Raw genomic sequence first — 21440 nt, 5'->3', positions numbered from 1 at the left:
GCCCCCCCATCCACCCCGAGACCGCAGGGGCAGGGCCCGGGAGATGCACCCCCACCCACCCCGAGACCGCAGGGGCAGGGCCCGGGAGATGCACCCCCACCCACCCCGAGACCGCAGGGGCAGGGCCCGGGAGATGCCCCCCTACCCACCCCAAGACCGTGGGGGCAGGGCCTGGGAGAACAGCACTCACTTACTCGCAAACAAAGGTGCCCAGTGGGATGTCCTGCAGGGACCGGACGCCCCAGCCCATGTTCTGTGTCCGATAGAGCTGCAGCCTCGCCCTGGAAGACATGGGTACGTCCCAGGTCACTCCACTCACAAGTGACACGCGAGGTTCAGGAGTAAAGGACAGAGAAGACCACCTTCGTGTCTGGAGACGCTTCAGCGCCGGGTGAGGGAGCAACAGAGGCTCCGAGCGACCCCAGGCCCCGCCGCACCGCCCTTCACGCCCTCAGGACGCAGGGGACCTCAGCCCCGCCCGCTCGCCCTGTGACCCCAGCACCCACCACGGGACCAGGCTGGCCAAGCCTCAGCTGTGACAAGGACCAGGCGGGTGAGCAGCCTGCTGGCCCCGACTGGAATGCAGCTAGGCGCGGGCGGCGGGCCAACGGCAAGGCTGAGCTGACCTCTGAGGGGCAGCGGGGACCCTCCCAGCCCCGAGAGTCAGGGCATCCGCCTACTGTCTGTGTTCCAGGGCCCTCGAGGGAGACGGGGATGTCTGTCCCCTCCCCAAGGACTTCCAGCCACACACAAGGACACAGAAGCGTGGGCTGCTCACAAGGTGCAGCCAAGTTACTTACTGTTAACAGGCCCCAAAACACTGAGCTCATTACGAAAATCTGCCCTTATGATCTTAGACTTTTCAACTCTCGAGCATTTCACAGAAAAAGCTCCATGACCACAGGCCCACAGTCTGGCTCTGGGTGGTCAGCAGACCAAACACACACATATCTAAGCGACAACAGGCGTTACACCCGACAGCACCTCCACGACACCCAGGGTGCAGCGCCAGGGGACCCAAGTGTGCACACAGCTCAAACTCGCGAGCCTGGACGGGCGGCTCATGGGAGGCCTGGCTCTTGCCTTCAGGCTGTGTGACCTGAACCCACATCTGAGCAGGGGGGCGACACGGCTTCTGCTCTTTACATCAGCGTGTAACACAGGCCGCGGCGCCAAAGAACACGCACATACACACACACGCAGGCGCGCGTGCGCGCACACATACACACGCACACACACACACATACACGGCTTCTGCTCTTTACATCAACCCGAAACACAGGCCAAGGCGCCAAGGAGCATGCACGCACACGCTAAACACACGTTCTCCCATCTGTGGACACACGGGGCGCCCCTGAACTGCCCGGGGCCCAGCCCTGCGCCCTTGGCTGCTGCAGGGGCTCACCTGAGGCCATTCTGCACCACGCGGTTGCGGCACGTCCTCCAGCAGGAGCAGGCGTGGTTGCACTCGAACAGCAGGGGCGGCTCTGCCATGTTGAACTCTGGCAGCAGCCGGCCGTCCTGGGGCAGACACGAGAAGCAGTCGCCACCCACAGCAAGGCCTCCACAGACGAGCACGCCCCCAGAACACTGGCTTCCGCCCGGGAGGACAGGGAAGGCCAGGGGAAGCCTCTGGCCAGGAGTCCACGTGGCTGGTTCTCCTGGTCCCTGCCTGGCCCCCCTGCCCACCTTCCCGGCACCCTCTCAGCCTCCCGAGGCCCGTGCAGCCTGCCCTGTGGCCTCCTGCCAGGACCGCCAGCCCACACCTCCTGCCCCTCTGCAAATCCCCATTCTGGAGGGAGCCAGCATGCCATGAGCTGCTGGGCTACACCAGGCAGAGTCTGGGGCCCTGGCAACTTCAGAGACCATTCTGAGAGGTCTTCCCTAATGACGACCCTGTGCCAGCAGCCTCCATGTGGGGCCTATGTGCCCTCCCCACCCAGGACACCCCACTCCTGCCCCCAAACCAAAGTCGGGGGGTTCCTGCCTCAGCAGCGCCCTCCCAGCCCCACAGCTGCCTCCAGCCAGGCTGGGGATGCCGCCCTGGCCCCAGCCGCGCCACCCCCTGCCCCGCCAGGACACAGGCTCCACCCTGCCCTAGGCCCTGGCTTCCGGTCGGCACCATCTGAACCCCCGTCCCCAGCCCGCGGACTCACCTTGTCGTACCAGCAGCGCATGCTGAGCTGGCCACACATGCAGTTGCTGGAGGAGCAGTCGTCGATGCACACGCAGTACTGCGGGGAGAGTGTGTCAGACGGAGCCCCATCCCGCAGCCCCAGGCTGTTCCCAGCCCCAGGGACCGTCCTCAGGACCCAGGGCCTGCAGCCTCCCCCAAGGGAGGTGGAGAGGACACCAGGGCCCCCACATGGGGCTTGCAGGAGAGGGGGAGGGCTGGGGGCCTGGGCACACGGGCCCAAGAGCGCAGGGAAGCGGGGCCGACGCTGGGGGGAGTGGCCACAGCCGAGCCAGCAGAGCCAATGGCAGCCCGAGCCTGGGCCCAAGCCTCCTGCCACCCAGCAACCCCTCCCACCACCCAGCAACTGCCCGGACCAGGGCCCCCTGCTGACCTGCAGGTGGGTGATGTTCCTATCGATGTTCATGGGGGACGTCACACAGTTCTGAGACACGTACTTGTAGTTGCTGGGGCACGGCTCGCCGTCCACACCATTGACGCAGGGGATGGGGATCCGCTCGTAGCCCCGAGCAATGTCCCTGCCGCAGGGGGCGCACGTCAGCTCTGGGCAAGCCCAGCTCCCTCCCGCGCCAGTGCCGCTCGCCCGGGCTGGTCCCAGCCGCTTCTCGCTCCTCACCTGCTCACCGTCTTCTCCACCGGGGTGGGCCTGTCAGGGGCCGCGTCCCGCAGCGCCTGGCTCACCTGCAGGGCGCTCCACACCTGTGAGTTGAGGCTGGCGCACTGCAGGGGAGTCTCCCCCTCCTTGTTCTTCAGAGTGACATCCGAGTCCCGGGACAGGAAGAGGCTGCACGGACAGCAAGTGCACAGGACACTCAGCCCTTCTGTCCCAGACTCAAGGACGAGACGCACGCAGCACGCCCACCCGTGAAAACAGGACCCGCCGTGCACTTCAAGACGGCACAGCCCGCAGACGGACGCCTCCAGCCACCATGCAGACGCAGCCGCCTCCCCACGAGCACGGTCCTTCGCAGGACGAGCACGGAAACTAGGGACAGCTCTCAACTTTGCTCAGCTCTTCCGTTCAAGGGCCCTCGGGATGAAAGGACAGCGACGCCTCTTGGCCACAAGCTCAGTCAGCACGTGGCAGGCGATGCCGTGGCCTGACCCAGGGAGGGGCCGACATGGCGCCAGAGCTCGGCGCCCCCCAGGGACCCCATCCGAGAGGGCGCAGGCCCCGCAGCAGGGGCACCCCTCATCCCAGGCCCCCGTGCAGGGAGGACGGGGCTGCACGGCCCTGAGCTTCCGCCTGGAGCAGAGCAAAGGCTCTGGCAAGTGGGGCTCCCAGTAGCCCGTGTGCCCTCGTGAGGGTGCCGCTCCCGTGGCCCCGAGCTGGGAGCCACCAGGACGGCGGATTTTCACCGCAATCCTCCCGAGCTACACTGACCACAGGCCTGACGGGAGAGGCCCGTCCGCCGCAGGAAGTCCCCAGCGCCCCGGAGCCACTCACACGACACAGGCGTAGCGGTCCTCCCGGGCCGCGATGTGCAGGGGCGAGTCCCCGTGGATGTTCACCGCGTGCAGGTCGCACCTGGCGGCCAGCAGGATCTCAGCGATGTCCACACAGCCTGAGAAGGCCGCCCAGTGCAGGCAGATGTTTTCCTCCTGAGCGGGGGACACGGGGGTGAGCCCCAGGGCCCTGCGGCCACCCAACAAAGGCTTCCTGCCATTCTGTCTTGTTTTTATTAAAACGTACGTCGATATAGTGCAGAGTAGGTTAAAACAGAAAACATCCTCCTGAATTGGGCTACACCCTGCACGACATGCCATCAAGGGCCAATTTACCTGCTTTTTGAAATTACGTTCCTTTTGAAACACAGTTATGACTGTAGGATAGAGTGATGCTTGTATAAGATTTGAAAAAGGCAAATCTGATTAATTAAAACTTTATTTCACAAAAGACTAAAAACTCTACACAATGGAGTATTACTCAGCCATTAAAAAGAATACATTTGAATCAGTTCTAATGAGGTGGATGAAACTGGAGCCTATTATACAGAGTGAAGTAACCCAGGAGGAAAAACATAAATACAGTATACTAACACATATATATGGAATTTAGAAAGATAGTAACAATAACCCAGTGTACGAGACAGCAAAAGAGACACTGATGTATAGAACAGTCTTATGGACTCTGTGGGAGAGGGAGAGGGTGGGAAGATTTGGGAGAATGACATTGAAACATGTAAAATATCATGTAAGAAACGAGATGCCAGTCCAGGTTCGATGCACGACACTGGATGCTTGGGGCTAGTGCACTGGGACGACCCAGAGGGATGGTAGGGGAGGGAGGAGGGAGGAGGGTTCAGGTTGGGAAATACATGTATACCTGTGGCGGATTCATTTTGATATTTGGCAAAACTAATACAATTATGTAAAGTTTAAAAATAAAGTTAAATTAAATTTTTTAAAAAAAAGAAAAATAAATAAATAAAAACAACTGAAAAATTTTAAAAAAAAAAACTCCAAATGAGGCAAAGAAAAATTTTGAAGTACCTGTGCCATATGTAAAATACACAATTTATCACACATAGATTATATATGTGATATAATCTACCATGTTGAGTCTGTTAGAAGACTACAATCTTAAAAAAAACACAAATGTGAAAAGGAAAGGTAAATAAAAAACAACGTAGGGTAACAATGAGGAGCAAACCTAAAAGTCAAGACAACGTCTAAATGAGAACCACAGAACATCCGACCTGCTGCACGTGGGCCCAGGCACAGAGAGCCGGCCACAGAGGCCCGAGCAGGCTCCCAGAGCAGGGCGCCCCGGCCCCGGCTGCGCCCCGGCCCCGCCTCCCTTGCAGACTCGCCCAGCGATGCTCCCGCTGCCCTTTCTGGCCACTGGCCTCAGGGCTGCGGCCTCCGCTCTCTGCTGTGTGGGCGGAGGGCGCAGCACATCCTGGAGGCCGGGCCCTGCCCCCAGCGCCCGCCCCACAGCTTGGGCGCCCTAGGCCTCCGGCTCAGCCGCCTCAAGAGGACAGCAGTGGAGCAGGAGCTGAGGCCGGGCCTGCCCGCCTCGCTGAGTCCACAGAGGAAGCGAAGCGCCGACCCACTGTCGGTCCCAGGTTCCTCTCCCCACGTCGCTCTCGGAGGCCCCAGCCCCAGGGTCTACCCGCCGCACACCTGTGGGCTCCTCAGTGAATCGGAGCCGCCCAGGGGCCTATAGCGCCCACGACCTTATCAGCAGAACTGAGCCTGTCCCAGCTCCGAGGCCTGTGGTCAGAGAAGGTGCCCGGGCCCTGCTACCTTACGACAGGTCCACACGTCTGGCGGGTGTTTAGTGAAGGAGGGGCAAGAGGGGCCACAACAGGTTTACCCCCACCCACACCTCGGTGGAAATGCGGCTGAACAGTTTTCAGGAGCTGGACATCAGGCAGTGAAGGGCTGCACCCAGAGCGGGGAGCGAAGTGGCCACTGGCTCACCGTCCGTCTCAGCTCCAGATCAGGCCGCCCCAGGCCAAGGCAGCTGGGGGTGAGGGCCAGCCGTGGGCTGAGAGGCCTCTGGAGGGCTGCACATTCCAAGCCTGGGCCTCCAGAAGGACATACCGGTGCACAAGGCTCAGTGCTGGCCCCACAGGGTAGGGATGACCAGCCTCAGCTGAGACCTGCTCGGACCACCTGACAAACTTAGAAAGCAAGGCCCCACGTGATCGGGCCATTCCCAGTAACACCGCTGCACTGGAAACGCGGCTAAAGACAGATTCCCAGCAGGGTGAGCTCATACGTCCTGCGTCGGGTCTCAGCTTACCATACGGGCAAAGGGTCGGGAAACCAGACCCACGAGCAGCAAAGCCAACTAACTACCCAAAGCCAGAAACGGCACACGGGGCAGACCAGCAAGCTCAGAGAAGCTGGACAACTGCGTTCAGGAGACACGCCTCAGGAAGTACCGAGAAGGCCCTGCAGAGGGTTCCAAGCTTCGGCCACAGTGCGCGAGGGGAGAGCACGCTGGGCAGAACCGACGCACAGCACAGTGGAGGAGGCCAGTGAGCTCAACACAGCCCAAGACCAGCGAGGCACACGTCCAGGGTGAAAAATAATCACAGCAAATGAGAAGCGCTTCAGTGAGCACTGCGACAGATTCTCAAACACACGGAACCAGACCCTCCCCAAGGCGGGTGGGGCAGAGGCAGCTCTGGAAGAAGTGAGCGGGAAGCTTCCAGGTTGGTAAAGCCCCCTACAACAGACCCAGGGGGATCCATGAACCCTGAATGCACACTTGCATGCACACACCACCAGGCACCTTGTAGTAAGATCACCAAATCCCGGTAACAAAGAGACAACCTTAAAAAACCCGAGAGTAGAGAGGCACGTGACACACGGAGAAACCAAGAACAGCCGCCAGCAAGGCCTTCCCGCTGGAGACAAGTGGAGCCAGGACTCAGGGAAGCGCTGAGACCAACCGCCATTGACAACTCTTCACCCAGAACACCTTTCAAAAGCGAGGGAAAGGACTCTGCAGGCATTAAGAAGCTGAGACTTCACCACCAGCCACCCAGCATGGCGGGAAATGCTGACGGACCTCAGACACACAGAAGGAAATGGCAATGGACACACGGGCCTGAGGGAGAGGGGACTCCGGGAGCTGCACACCAGGCTCATCGCCACAGCCTCTCCCAGAGCCCACCGCTGCCTAAACAAAATTTAGTAAAGTACATGAGAGGAAGAGCAGGAAGCTGGGGAGGGAGAAACGGAAGCGGCTCCTGGGAGGTTCTCCTCACAGGCCCTGAAGCGACGTTCGTCAGGAGGGCGAGGCCCAGCGCTCGGACAGGGCCCAGGCCCGGGGGGGCCAGCGCGGCCACAGGGCAGAGCCCATCGAGGAGGAAAGGCCGCTTCCTATGCACACAGCCGCAACAGTGAGACCCCCGCAAGCCAAGAAGAGAGCCCAACCCCACCTCCTACCCTGCACTAGCGTTAACACCCAACCTACAGAGTGTCTGGGTGGGACGGGGATTTCACATGTGATAAAGAACCCACCCGCCAACGCAGGCGACATAAGAGATGTAGGTTCCATCCCCGGCAAGGAAAGATCCCCTGGAGAAGGAAATGGCAACCCACTCCAAGATCTTTGCCTGGGAAATCACACGGACAGAGGAGCCTGGTGGGCTGTGGTCCACAGGGTCGCAGAGAGTCAACACAACTGAAGCAACTCAGCACACAGAGAAAATGACTGATAAACTGAACTGAGAGGGACAGAACATACTATCTGACAAAGGACTTCCACCTAGAACATACAGAAACTCTCCAAACTTGAGAGTAAGACAAACAATCCAGTAAAAAATGATCAAAAGACCTGAAACGAAGAGAAAGACCCAGCATGTTGAGGAGAGCGTGGAGCAGTCAGAGTCGCCCACCAGGAAACACTCCCCCTGCAGGGCTGGCAGCGTCCGAGAGAGGCCGCAGCCCCACCAGGAGCCTGGCTGCGGCCCATACGCAGGACGGACAAGCAGGCGGCTCCATTCAGCCAGAGAGGCAGCCAGGCCGGCACCCGGGCGGGACTGCAAGGAGCAAGGCTGAGAGGCCCACTCGGGAACAGAAGGCAGAAGCCTGGCTGTGTCCGGTTTGGGGGCTGGTTATGTATCCCAGACAGAGGAGCCTGGAAGGCTGCAGGCCATGGGGTCGCAAAGAGTCGGACACGACTGAGCGTCTTCACTTTCACGTCTGGTTAAGAAGAACCAGTTAAGTCTGCTAAAGACGGCTGGTTCTCAGGTATCTGGTATGTCTGGTTAAGAGCACTGGTTATGTCTGTGTATATTTTGTCTGTGTGGGTATTTCCAGTTAAAGGCGTATCTCTGGTCCTGGGGCCCAGCTCTGTGGAGCTGGCAGACGCCCCCAGCCAGCACTGCCCTTGGTGGGGGTTACTGCTCCCAGTCTCTGTGGGGAGGGTCTTCTTGCAAAGCAGCCACCGCTCCCATCCTGTCTTCACATGGTCCACTCGGGGCTCTGAGCAGAGAAGTGGGTGAGCCTTCCTGCCTTAGTCCATCATTAAAGCCATGAGCTTGTGGCCAGCTTCCTACTTACGGCTCTGGTAACTCTGCAAAGGTGGACACAGCTCCAGGAGTACAGCCCGTCCGTGTCCCGGGAACCCTGTCCCTCGCCTGGGAGGCAGCACACAGGTTCATGCCAGAACAGCCTCCCAGCTCTGCCAGCCCCACCACCCACTGCTCCTGGGACCCCCGAAGCCTTCCGGAGATCAGACTCCCCTTCAACTTCATCACAAGTGCCCGGTGCTGCCCGCAAGCAAACTGCCCCACCAACACACAGCCCAAGGCTATTTCCGGAGAGGCCGGTGCCTCAGCACCTCGGCCCAGGGGTGGCGTGCCTTGGCCCGCCATCCCCACCACACACACAGGAGTCAGTGTCTCTACACCTGTGGAAACACGGCTCCACCCAGGGCGGGTCTCAGGGCCTATGCCGCTTGGGTCACACCTAACTCCTGACCGACACAGGAGGCCGTGCTGGGTCAGCACATGCTGGCGACTGGATGGGAAGAGGTCAGGGCAGGCGCTAGAACGAGGCCTCCACGAAGTGCCTGCAGCCACCCTGCGTCCGCCCCTCCTCCAGGGCCTCTGCCGGGGAGACTCACGTTGTCCCGGATGTTGATGTCAGACCCCTTGGAGAGCAACAGCTTCACGAGGTCCACGTGCTTGTACTCAGTGGCCCAGATCATGGGCGTCCAGCCACCATCATCCTAGTTTCAAAGAAAAAGGAAAACCTGTCACAGCCCCTGGATGTGTAAGGAGACACAGAGCCACCACTCAGGACCTGAGAAGTGGCCCCGGGGAGGGGGCAGGAGTGGGGGCCCCAACCCGAGGCCCCGTCCTGCTAAAGGAAACCGAGGTTCACAGCACTGCCCGGGGACCCTGGTGAGTGCAGGCAGGCCACACACCTGCCCACCTGGTGGTCCCAGGACAGACCACGCATGAGGCATGAACTACAGACACCAGATCAGGGACTGAGGAGGCCGTGAGGAACGCAGGGGGCAGAAGCCCACCCAGCTGACCCTGCCCACCAGCGAGGCCACGGTCCTGCCCAGCCCGCTGCCCCTCTACCTGCCCCCACCCCACTCGGCGGTCCTGGGGGTTTATTTAAACCAGGAGCGGCTCTGAGCCAACAAGGACCAAGTGGCCAATTCCTCCCCTGGTGGCCAGAGGCTGAGGCCCTGCCAACACAACTTGCCACCTGCTCCAGGCGCCACGCCTTCCCGTGGACGCACTCGGCCTCCACGACTGGAGTGAGACGGTGCCCACAGGCCTGCCGCGGGGCTGGGGACACGGCAGGGCAGCACAGCCCAGCCTGCCGGGCGGGAGACGGACCTGAGCCAGGGAAGGGGGCCTGCAGGGGCACAAGCCGCACTGCGGGGAGCCGCGCCCACGGGCAGGGTCCCAGGGGTGGGAAGACGCCCCTGAGAGCTGGGAGGACCCTTCCCTGCACCCTCGCCTTCTCTCCCAGCCCCTCACAGGTCAGGAGACATACACGGGACCTGCTCTGTGCTGAGCACTGCAGGACACCCCAAGGTCCTGAGAGCAGCTGGACAGACAGACAGACGCAAAGCAAACACACGGGAAGAGACAGAACGTCCGACAACAGCCAGCGCTGGGAGGGAAGGCGAGAAGCCACAGGGCAGCTCAGCCCAGGGAGGCTGGGCCCCGCTCGAGCAGCACTGCCTGAAGACAGGCCTCTAGGCGGCCGGGGAGCAGGCCAGGAGGCGGACGGGGCTGGGGAGAAGCGGCCAGGTCTCCAGGCCCTGCAGAGGTGGCCCCAGAGGACAGGCGGGGCCAGGACCACCTCGAGGCCTCGCCTCGGGTCCCGGGGCCGGGCCCGTGAGGCAGCATCACGAGCGGACGGGGTGCGCACCTGACAGTTGACGTCCATCTGTCCGTTTGAGAGCAAGTACTGAACCACGTCGTAGTGGCCTTTCTTGGCAGCCAGGTGCAAACAGGTCGAGCCCTCTGCGTCCTGTAACACGAGAGCCGCTGAGGTCCCAGGAGCCCCAGGGCGCTGAGTTCGCCCTGCCTGACGCCCCACGGCGACTGAGCTCAGAGCACGTCAGCCGGCGCGGCTGCTGGCTGGCCTTTGTCTCCACCTCCCAAGAACCTAAATCTACCTCAGCCACGGAACACCCAGCACCAGAGCCACCGCCCACCCCCCCACCCCACCCCCCGAGTTGAGGCAGACCAGGGGGAGCACCGGCCTGATCTACACTCGCAGGTGGGAGCCACCCGAGGCTCTCACTACACATGGCCGCCCTCCACCTGCAGGAGGCCCTCCACACTGCAGCCCCTCCCACCTCTCTGCATCTTCTGTCCCACAGAAATGTGGAAATCTCTTTTTCATTTTTTGCTATGGACCATTTTTAAAAGTCCTTATTGAATTCACTGCAACACTGCCTCTGTGTTACCGTCTCGTGGTTATGAGGTATGTGGGATCTCAGCTCCCTGACCAGGGGCTGGACCTGCACCCCTGCACTGGTAGGTCGAATCTTAACCACCGCACCTCCAGGGAAGGCCTGGAGATCCTGAACTCTAACGTTCTCAGCAGTGTCAGTCTCTTCTGTACTTTTTTGTGTCCTGCTGAAGAAACCGTTCCCAACACCAGAAGCAAAGGCAACATCCCCTCCTGGCCTCTGAGTGCTCTGCGCCCTCGCCTGCCGCGCCTGACTCCCGTTCACCACGCGCCTGCCGCGCCCTCACCCTGCTCGCTCCCGCCTGGTGCGTGTGCTCTCCACATGTTCACATGTGCTCTCCACATTAGCGTGTGGCCTACATGGTCACTGTGCTGTTAGGGTGTGCTCTCCATGTGTTCATGGGTTCTGTATTACTGTGTGCTCTCCGTGTGTTCACATGTGCTCTCCATGTTAGTGTGTGGCCTACATGGTCACTGTGCTGTGTCAGGGTGTGTTCATGGGTTCTGTGTTCACACGTGCTCTCCGTGTGTTCGCATGTGCTCTCCGTGTGTGTCAGTGTGTGCTCTCCGTGTGTGTCAGTGTGTGCTCTCTGTGGAGGCAGGACTCGCTCTCATCTGTTCACCGGCTCAAACGTCTCCTCGGGCTGCAGGCCTTCATCCTCCGACGCTGGACGCAACTATGACGTGGTCAGGGTCAGACAACCATCTTGCTGTGGTCCCACCTGTTTTTACTCCTCTTTTCCTGCTTTCTAGTTACAAAAGTACTTTCTAAGATTCCATTTTACTTCCTCTACTACCTTTAAAAAATTTGTCCTTAAAGCTATGCCTCTTTTAAGTTACTCCCCAGTATTGTGCAGGATCACGACTTTCGACTGTCCACAGCTCAGAGCAGCACTGACCCCTCCCAGGACTGACCGCGAGGGCCATGCTCACGCCCCTCCGCTGTCCCCCAGCTCCTGCTGTCGTGTCGACATCCCCATCTGTGTAAACTCCATCTCACAATATTCTTCTTCCTTTAAACAGGCTTCACCTTTTAATAAATTTACAGAAAACAAGTTCTTCTAATTCACCATTTCTGGTATTTCCATTATTTCCAAGGATGAGATTTTCCTCCTGGCTTTACTATAAATCTACTATTACGTTCCGTCAGTTTTTGTACACCTGAAAATGTTTTATTTCACAATTGCTTCAGAAGGACACTTTTACTGGCTGTAGCATTCTGGGCGGACGTGTTTTTGGAGTTTTTCCCCTTTCAGCACAGTAAGAAAACCACTCCACGGCCTCCTGGCCCTGCGGCTTCAGATGGGGAGCTGGCGAGCACAGCACTGCTCACCTGCAGGTGCTACACCAGGCTGCTCCTCCTGGGCGCACGAGGCTCCCTGCAGTCTAACATGATGTGTTCTGGCGCAGCAGCCTGTGCATCTGTCCAGCTTGGGGCTTGCTGAGATTCTTGAACCTGGAGGTTATCTTTCATCAAATGTGGAAAATTTATGACCACTTTTCCTTCAATATATTTTCTTCCACTGGGTCTCCCTCCTCTCTGGGACTCTAACCACACAGACAGCTCAGTGTTATTCTACAGTCTGTCTCTCACAGAGTGTCTTCTGTGACTGGTCTTGGATTCAAGGGCCCTTCTTTCTATGGCACCCAGAGTGCAGCTAGGCTCACCGGTGACCTGCCCACTCCAGACCTGCGCCAACCACTTGTTCTGCTGGTACAGCTACTCCTACAAAGCCCTCAACCCTGACCTGCCTCTGCAGCAGTGCTTTGCTTAGGCACTGGCTCCCGTGACAGGGCCATGAAACTGCCCCCTGGCCAAGCACTGGGCAGAACTCACGTGCCCGTCCTGATGGGGACTCTCACCTGCAGGTGTTTACAGAGCAGCTACCGGTGCCAGACCGCAAAGCCCACCAACGCAAAGGACCAGAGGCTGCCCTGAAAACACCTCCACGGCTCACACAACTGAGCTGCTGCTGTTTAGCTGTGGAGTCGTGCCCGACTCTGCGGCCCCATAAACTAGAGCACGCCAGGCTTCCCTGTCCTCCACCATCTCCCGGAGCTCAAGCTCATCTCCATCGGTTCGGTGGTGCCATCCAACCATCTCGTCCTCTGTTGTCCCCTTCTCCTCTTGCCCTCCATCTTTTCTAGCATCAGGGTCTTTTCTAACGGGTCAGCTCTTCACATCAGGTGGCCAAAGTATTGGGGCTTCAGCTTCAACATCAGTCCTTCCAATGAATATTCAGAGTTGATTTCCTTTAGGACTGACTGGTTGCATCTCCTTGCTGTCCAAGGACTCCCAAGAGTCTTCTCCAACACCAGAGTTTGAAAGCATCAATTCTTCAGCACTCAGCCTTCTTTTTGGTTCAACTCTCACATCTGTACATGACTACTGGAAAAACCATAGCTTTAACTATTCAGACCCTTGCTGGCAAAAGGATGTCTCTGCTTTTTACTATGTTCTCCAGGTTTGTCGTAGCTTTCCTTCCAAGGAGCAGGTGTCGTTTAACCTCATGACTGCAGTCACCCTCCACAGTGATTCTGGAGCCCAAGAAAATAAAACCTGCCCCTGCTTCCACTTTGTCCCCTTCTATTTGCCATGAAGCGATACAACTGGATGCCATGATCTTAGTTTTTTGAATGTTGAGTTTCAAGCCACATCTTTCACTCTCCTCTTTCACCTTCATCAAAAGGCTCTTTAGTTCCTCTTCACTTTCAGCCCTTACCATGGTATCATCTGCATATCTGAAGTTATTGATATTTTTCCCAGTAATCTTGATTCCAGCTTGTGATTCATCCAGCTCAGCATTTCACATGGTGTACTCTGCATATGTAAATAACTATATACAAAAAACTATTTCTTTGACAGAAGCAAATTAAAATAGTAAAAAAAAAAACCCATTTTTGCAATCGAACTGTATTTTTTTAACTGTAATGGTTGGTGTTGGTAAGAGTGCAGGGAAATGAGCGCTCACAAACTTCCAGATGCATTTAAGAAAGAGGGATCAAAAGCCTTAAAAAATCATTACATATCTTGATCCCCAAAATCCCTGTCCAGAAAAATCTGTCTTAAAACAAACATGTGAAAGACTTAGCTATGAAATGCCTGCTGAAGTACTGTGTATAATAAAAATTGATCATCTACATACTAAACTAGTGAATCTGGCAAAAATGATACAAATTATATCATGAAATATAACACAGCCACTTGAAATAATGTTATAGAATAACATTTAATGACATAGAAAAACAGAATTTGATGGGAAAAAGGAGTTCATAAATCAGTATGAACTGTGTGATGACTTTTTCAGGGGAAAAAAATGTGTATTAATGTGCAACGCTCTAAGATTTAACACTTTTATTGTTACCGTGTGTGTGTACCTGACCTAAAACTTGCCATTCTAACCATTTTCGAGCCACTCCGAGCCACACAACCGTCACCACTCTGTTCTCAGGACCTCCCAGCAGCCCAGCAGGAGCTCGGGCGGCACCACTCAGCCTGTGCCTGCCCGCACACCAGGGGGCCTCATCTCTAAACCTGCCTGGTCAGCTCCCTCTGGGAAGTGGAATTCCACAGGGGAGTGGAGTCCCATGCTATCCGTCCTGCGTCAGGTTCCTCAGGGGAGTGGAGTCACACAGCGCCCGTCCTCTGGCGCCACTCCCTCCTCTCAGTGTCGCGTTCCCAAGTTCAGCCGTGTCACAGCGTGTGCTGGACGCTCCTTCCCTTTTGAAGAAGGAACAACACTCCGCCTCAGGGGTGGGTCACGTCTGGCTTACCCACCACGCGCCACTGGAGCCTGGGCTGCTGCCCCTCTGGGAGCTGTAAGGTAACACGCCTACAACGCAGAGAAGCAGGTGTGTGCACAGCTGTCTGTGTCCTTGCTTCCTGTCCCCTTGGGTACACACCCTGGACTGGAATCACTGGCTCATACAGTTAAAACTAAATACTTGATTTTTGAGGAACCACCAGACTGTCCCCACCAACACCGTATGGGAACCCCGACCTGCGCACACCTCTGCTGGCGCTTGTTTTCTGATCGTAGACAGCAGTGGTCCTCTGGGGTCTTGCTACAGCTTTGAATGCATTTCCCCAATGACTAATGATGTTGAGCATCTTTTTATGTGCCAACTGGCCATTCAATATAAGTATCTTCTCTGCAGAAATGTCTGCTCAAACTCCGCCCACTTCTGAGCTGGGCTACAGTCTAGCAGCAGGACATGTCTGTATGATTTGGAGAGTGAGGCCCAGCAGATACAGTACTGATGAATATTTCCCTCTCCTGGCGGGTGGTTTCTTCATTCTCCTTTAATGGACCAAAGTTTTAATTCTGATAAAGTTTAAGTTACCTACTTTCTTCTTATGGTCTGTGCTTTTGGTGTCGTGTCCAAGAAGCCACTGCAAGTCCCGTGTCACACAGATCTCCCTGCTTCCTGTCAGGTGCTTACAGTCTTAGCTCCTGGATGCAGGCCTTCGATCCCCTTGGGTTAACTTGTGAATACACAGTAAGGAAGGGGCCCAGACTCACTCTCCTGTGTGTGGAGTGCACTCTTCCCAGCACTTTCCTGCCACTGGCTGGTCTGGGCCCGTAACAGAAGTCATCCCATCGTGTCTGCAGGGTGCACTCCAGGCTCTCTCTGCGCCAGCCCACACGTCCGCCTCTGCACGGCTCTCCATCTGCTGCTTCATGCGTCCGTCTCCAGGCAGGTACCACACTCTTTGGATTACTGCAGCTCTGTCCTAAGTTTTGAAGTCAGCAAGTGTGAGGCCTCCAGGTTGCTCTTCGGCAAGACTATTTTGACTGTTCAGGTTTCTCTGTGGAGAACAGCGCTGGGACTCTGACAGGGGCTGCACTGACCTGTAGGTGGTTCTGGGCAGTAAGACTTTCCGGCAACACAGTCAGCACTCGGCACCCACAGACGCAGAGCCACAACACGGGGCTGACAGCCGCACGGTCGCGTCAGGGCACTGCAGCACTGGTGGGCTGGAATCTTCGGGGGTCCTAGAATCCAGCCCCTGCAGATAACAAGGGATCAAAGTACTGCCTGCTTCTACTCGATGAATACAGGATAATTTCCACTTATCAGTGCCTTTTAAAATTTCTTTCAGCATTGTTTTACTGTACAAATATTTTACCTCCTTGGTTAAGCTTATTCCAAAGTATTTTTTTCTTCTTGACGCTACTACGAATGGAACTGTATTCTTAATTTGCTTCTTGGATTGTTCACAAGCGTAGAAATACAACTGACACGTCTGTACTGACTTGATATATTAAACATTCTCAAACGTACTTATCAGTGCTGGCAAGTCCCCGTGTGGACTCTTCATGACTTTCTGCGTGTAGTCTGTGCACAGATGACTTTGCTTCCCCTTTCCAACATGGAGGCCTCTCTTCCTCTTTTTCCAGTTGTTGTCACTGTTCAGTTGCCAAGTCACGTCTGATTCTTTGTGACCCCATGGACGGCAGCACACCAGGCCCTGCCCCTCACCATCTCCCGGAGTCTGTCCAAGTTCATGTCCATTGAATCAGTGATGTCATCCAACCGTCTCATCCTCTGTTGTCCCCTTCTCATCCTGCCTTCAATCTTTCCCAGCATCAGGGTCTTTTCCAATGAGTTGGTTCTTCGCATCAGGTTGCCAAAGCATTAGAGTTTCAGCATCAGTCCTTCCAATGAATATTCAGGATTGATATCCTTTAAGATTAACTGGTTTGATCTCCTTGTTGTCCAAGGACTCTCAAGAGTCTTCTCCAGCACCACAATTCAAAAGCATCAATTCTTTGGCGCTCAGCCCTCTTTACGGTCCAACTCTCACATCCATACACGACTACTGGAAAGACCATAGCCTTAACTATATGGGCCTTTGTTGGCAAAGTGATGTCTTTGCCTTTTAATACACTGTCTAGGTTTGTTATAGGCAATGGCAACCCACTCCAGTACTCTTGCCTGGAAAATCCCATGGACTGAGGAGCCTGGTAGGCTGTGGTCCATGGGGTCACTATGAGTCAGACACGACTGAGCGACTTCACTTTCACTTCCGTGCACTGGAGAAGGAAATGGAAATCCACTCCAGTGTTCTTGCCTGAGAATCCGAGGGATGGAGAGCCTGGTGGGCTGCCGTCTGTGAGGTCCCACAGAGTCGGACACGACTGAAGCGCCTCAGCAGCAGCAGCAGGTTACAGCTTTCCTTCCAAGAAGCAACCCTCTTCTAATCCCAAGGCTGCAGTCGCCAAGCACAGTGGTTCCGGAGCCCAAGAGGAGACCTGCCACTGCTCCCACCTTTTCTCCTTCTATCTGCCATGCAGTGATGGGACCGTGTGACGGGATCTCAGTTTTTTTAACATTGAGTTTTAAGCCAGCTTTCTCACTCTCCGCTTTCACTCTCATTAAAAGGCTATTTAGTTCCTTTTCACTTTCTGCCCTTACAGTGGTATCATCTGCATAACTTGAGGTTGTTGATATTTGTCCCGGCAATCTTGATTCTAGCCTGTGCTTCGTCCAGCCTGGCACTTTGCATGATGACAACTTTCTTGAGTAAGGGCTCTGAACAGCACACGGAAGAGGGGAGGTGCTCACCATGAAGGGTGGAGCCGGACCCTCCACACACAAGCCCTCGTGGGTGCTGGTCCGTGTCAGGCTCTGCGGAGCCAGTGCTCACAGTGCTTCCCACGAGCAAACCGCCGCCAGGCAGGCTGCACTGCCTACGTCTAGACACCTGTGGGTGCCCAGTAGCCGCCAGTCCCTAAAGGCGTCCCAGGGAAGCGGCTCTGCTCCTCCTCACAAGGAGCGTACGGGGGTCAGGGTGTGTGCGCCGAGTACCTTGGGATCCACGAGGGCCCCGGCCTTGATGAGGTACTTCACCGCGTCCAAGTGGTTGTTCTCCGCGGCCTCCATCAGCGGGGTCCTCTGGTCCTCGGAGCAGGTGTCGATGTTGGCGCCCGCCTGGTGAGAAGAGGGACAGACACTCAGCCTGCAGCCACACCCAGGGAGGAAAGCCCCCGGACTCAGACAGCAGAGACCCCGGGAGGTCTCTCTGCCGTCTCCAAAGTGATGGTTCTATTTTCTGTCAAGAAGAGCGTTTCACTTTTCAGTTAACTTGGTAAAGATAGCAACATCACTGACAACCCCTTAGAAGTAAGAGAGTGAGACCCCAGCGCAGACAGAGAAGAGGTGAGGAGAGGGTCTCCGCAAGGCGGGGCCAGGAGGCAAGGGGACCAGCTTGCAGTGACCTCAGAGCTCTTTCTGGGCTGTTCTAATGCTTGCTGAAATAAACTGAACAAAAATTCATCTCCAGCATTTTTTTCTAGTAGTGGGTGTACTTAAAAACTAATGAGCTCGCAGGAGGCCTTGGGTAAATTCTGCCTAAAACTGCAGACGCCCAAGGTGAGTTGTCCACTCAGAGCAAAGTGACTATTTGGCAGCTGAACCTTTTCTGTGTTTTGGGGGAGAAACTAATGTAGACTAATGCACAAAGAGCTAACACCTGCAAGATTGTTTTAATTATTAGCAATTAAAACATAAGAGTAACAGTTTAGTGAGAAACTTAAAAAGCACACAGAGAAGGGCCCACGGAAGCCAGGGGCTGAGCAGCAGGGGCTGGAAAGAGACCCGCTGGCCTCCAGGCGGAGCCACAGGCGGAGCGGGGGCAGTGGGTGGGAAACGCGCGGGACACCGGTCGGAGCCCACCTGAGGGCGAGGTGGAGTCGGGACCCCACAGCAACCTGGAAGAGCACACAGGTGAGGGGCAGGCAGGGCGGAGGCAGCACAGAGCCCAGAATGCCAGCATGGGGCCAGCCACTCTGCCCGGGTGCACAGGCAGGATGAGCCTCTGCCGGCAGAAGGCCAGGCAGTGCCTGTGACTGGGGGCACGCACCTGGCAAGACTCCCCCAGACCCCCATCCACCCTGAGCTCTCAGGGGGTGGGCAGCCTCAAAGGGAGGGCCCAGGTCTGAGAGGGCTGCACAGGCTGATGGCCAAGAGTGGAGGCAGGGGCCACGCTGCAGAGGGTCAGGGTCAGAGGAACATCTCCCCCGCCCAACGCCAAAACCCCGGGACCGCGAGGACTGGTGCTCCATGCGCTTGTCTGAAACCCGAGCTAGTCAGTGACCCACCCAACCGGCGGAACGGAAGCCCCGTACAAGGACGTGTGGGCAGCCCTGGACCACAGCAGGGAAGCCAGCCCGAAGGTGAATGACCATCCCAGGGAGAGGTGGGGCGCCCAGGAGATGACGCCAAGCCATCTGAGACTTGGGAGGAGGGGGACGGAGGGTGAGCCCCCAGAGAACAGAGCGGCACATGTCAGGGCAACAGCCGCTGCTCTGCCCTTCCCTGGGCCCTGAGGCTACAAGGACAGGCACCTTTCTAATCGGCCCACAGCCAGCACCAGATCAGAGCAGAGCAGGCTGGAGGACCTGATCAAACCTCCTAGAGGGACGGACGGGGACAGAACCAGGACAGACAGACGTGCAGGAGAGACGGAGGACCAGCAGGAGAGGCCAGAGCAGGGGCCGGTGTGGGGACAACCGGGCGCGGCCGGAGGCTGGGACTGGCCCAGCCCGCGGCAGCGCGTGGGAGACGGCCCCTGCTTGGGCCTCGTTTAGTTCAATGGCCACAGTGCTGCAGCTGCCTAGTTGGAGCTGCTTCTACGGAGACCTCGGCATGGAAACGAGTCAGGCCAGGAATGACCAAAAACGCTCTTCACAGGCGGCCCCCACCCTGACCACATGGTAAGTAAGGGCGATTCCTGGCTGCCTGGAGCCAGGAGAGGGCACAGGGCCAGGGCCAGGGCCAGGGCCAGGGCCAGGGCCTGCCGGGAGGAGGGCACAGGAAGCAGGCACCCAGGAGAGCAGGGCCTCCAAGAAGCAGCACCGTGGGATCCAGGGCGAAGCAGAGTGAGCCCGCCCACCGCGCACACCGGGGCTCTGGGGAAGGGCGGCCCGCCTCGGGAGTGCACAGCCCTGGACACCACTCAACTGCGCGCTTGAGAACCTCACCTGAGAGGTGCCCAGCTGTCACACCCCCAGGCTCGGACAGACACGCAGAGTCGTAAAGATCGCCAACATGTGAAGTGTTGTTTTTTCTAAACCAACACGTCACATTTTATTCTGCTACAGTTTATGACTCCAGAGAGGCTGCGAAACAGAACGCAACGCCTGTGCTCCCTCCCAGGACGGCTTCCTCGATCGTGGCCCGTGGGCAGAAGCAGGAATGGACAGTGGGTCACGAGTGGCCCCCAGGCCATGCTGGGCCCCCTGGGTCTGAACGACCCCTTCTGTTGTTGCTGTTTGAACGAAAGAAGGCAAACAAGTCACACCATGTGGAGTTCAGAGTTGGACAGAGCTCAGCCGTGTGGCCGAGGATGCCTGCAGGGCAGTGAGCCCATAGAGACACACACATGGTCATGATGACGTCAACCTCAGAGCTGCTCAAGGAGGGGAGACGGTGCTTCAGGGGAGAAGCAGCCCAGGCCGGTTCCCTCCAGAGCGATTAAAATGAACCAAGATGCTTACATTTTAGACTCTCCTTTATTAATCACACGGGCTTTCCTGGTGGCTCAGCGGTAAAGAATCCATCTGCCAATGCAGGACTCTTTACACGCTGGGTCAGAAAGATGCCCTGGAGAAGAAAATGGCAACCCGCTCCAGTATTTGTGCCTGGGAAACCTCATGGACAGAAAGGCCTGGTGGGTTACAGACCATGGGATCACAAAGACTGAAACACGACTTAGCAACTAAACAACAACAAACGTGTGCACGTGCACATACTCTAATGTTAGGGAAACAGTGGGGTCTTCCCCGGTGGCCGAGTGGTGGAGAATGCATCTGCCAGTGCAGGAGACACGGGTTCACCCCTCATCTGGGAAGATTCCGCACGCCATGGAGCCACTAAGCCCGGATGAGGCAACTGCTGAGCCTGAGCTCGAGAGCCCGGGAGCTGCAACGGCGGAGCCCACGCACCCAACTACCGAGGCCCGAACACTCAGAGCTCACGCTCCACGGTAAGAGGCCACCGCAGAGACGCCCGAGCACCGCGACTAGAGAAAAGCCAGAGCAGCAGTGAAAACCCAGCTCAGCTCAGTGCAGTCTCGCTCAGTCGTGTCCGACTCTTTGCGACCCCGTGGACTGCAGCACGCCAGGCCTCCCTGTCCATCACCAACTCCCGGAGCTTACTCAGACTCACATCCATTGAGTCAGTACTGCCAAAAAAAAAGATAAATAAATTTTTTCAAAAAGGTGGAATTTCCCTGGTGGTTCAAACGGTAAAGCATCTGCCTGCAGTGTGGGACACCTGGGTTTGATCCCTGGGTCGGGAAGATCCCTTGGAGAAGCAAATGGCAACCCACTCCAGTATTCTTGCTTGGAAAATCCCCATGGACAGAAGAGCCTGGTTGGGCTACAGTCCCCGGGGTCACAAAGAGTCGGACACAACTGAGCAAATTCACTTTCTTTTCTTTCTTTCAAAAAGGTTGGAGGAAATACGTCTTTTCAAAGGAGTGCAGAGCCACCTCCTCTAAAGGAAGAAGGAAGTCAGAAGACGCGGCAGCAGAACCCGGGTGCACGCTATTTAAACAGGTCCGTCCAAACGAGCCTCTGTCGTGCCCAAGCCAAAGCTGAGAGGGATCTGACAAGCGGGTCTCAGGCGTCAGAAATCTAAGCCAACACGTAAACCTACTGTAAACGTCGATGCAGAAGCTTCACCCTGACACACAACCCTACCCTGTGTGTGCAGCACCGGTGAGGGCAAGCAGACAGGACGGAGCCGCTGAGACCACACCCTGGAGGCCAGCGGGCGGCGACAGGGGCCCCGAGGCCCCGGCGGAGGCACACTGTGCTCCCAGGCCCAG

The 21440-nt window shown here is 57.0% G+C and overlaps 1 protein-coding gene across 7 annotated transcripts in view; it reads right to left on the bottom strand.

Moving 5' to 3' along the window:
• The window catches only part of EHMT1 (euchromatic histone lysine methyltransferase 1), a 109775-nt gene that overhangs the window by 5491 nt on the left and 82844 nt on the right, over positions 1-21440 (bottom strand). For all 7 annotated transcript variants that reach the window (XM_070799810.1, XM_070799813.1, XM_070799814.1 and 4 more), the window contains 9 exons: positions 17417-17539; positions 10055-10156; positions 8784-8888; positions 3642-3796; positions 2811-2978; positions 2568-2712; positions 2157-2234; positions 1406-1521; positions 195-281 (listed from right to left, as the gene is read on the bottom strand). In XM_070799810.1, the coding sequence (XP_070655911.1) occupies positions 195-281; positions 1406-1521; positions 2157-2234; positions 2568-2712; positions 2811-2978; positions 3642-3796; positions 8784-8888; positions 10055-10156; positions 17417-17539 (1079 nt within the window). The remainder of the gene's footprint in view (positions 1-194; positions 282-1405; positions 1522-2156; positions 2235-2567; positions 2713-2810; positions 2979-3641; positions 3797-8783; positions 8889-10054; positions 10157-17416; positions 17540-21440) is intronic.

This window comes from Bos indicus, chromosome 11 (assembly GCF_029378745.1).
Source record: "Bos indicus isolate NIAB-ARS_2022 breed Sahiwal x Tharparkar chromosome 11, NIAB-ARS_B.indTharparkar_mat_pri_1.0, whole genome shotgun sequence".
In the NCBI taxonomy this organism is placed as follows: Eukaryota; Metazoa; Chordata; class Mammalia; order Artiodactyla; family Bovidae; genus Bos; species Bos indicus.
The sequence above is the reverse complement of the archived record's forward strand: the minus strand, read 5'-3'. Positions and strand labels throughout refer to the sequence as shown.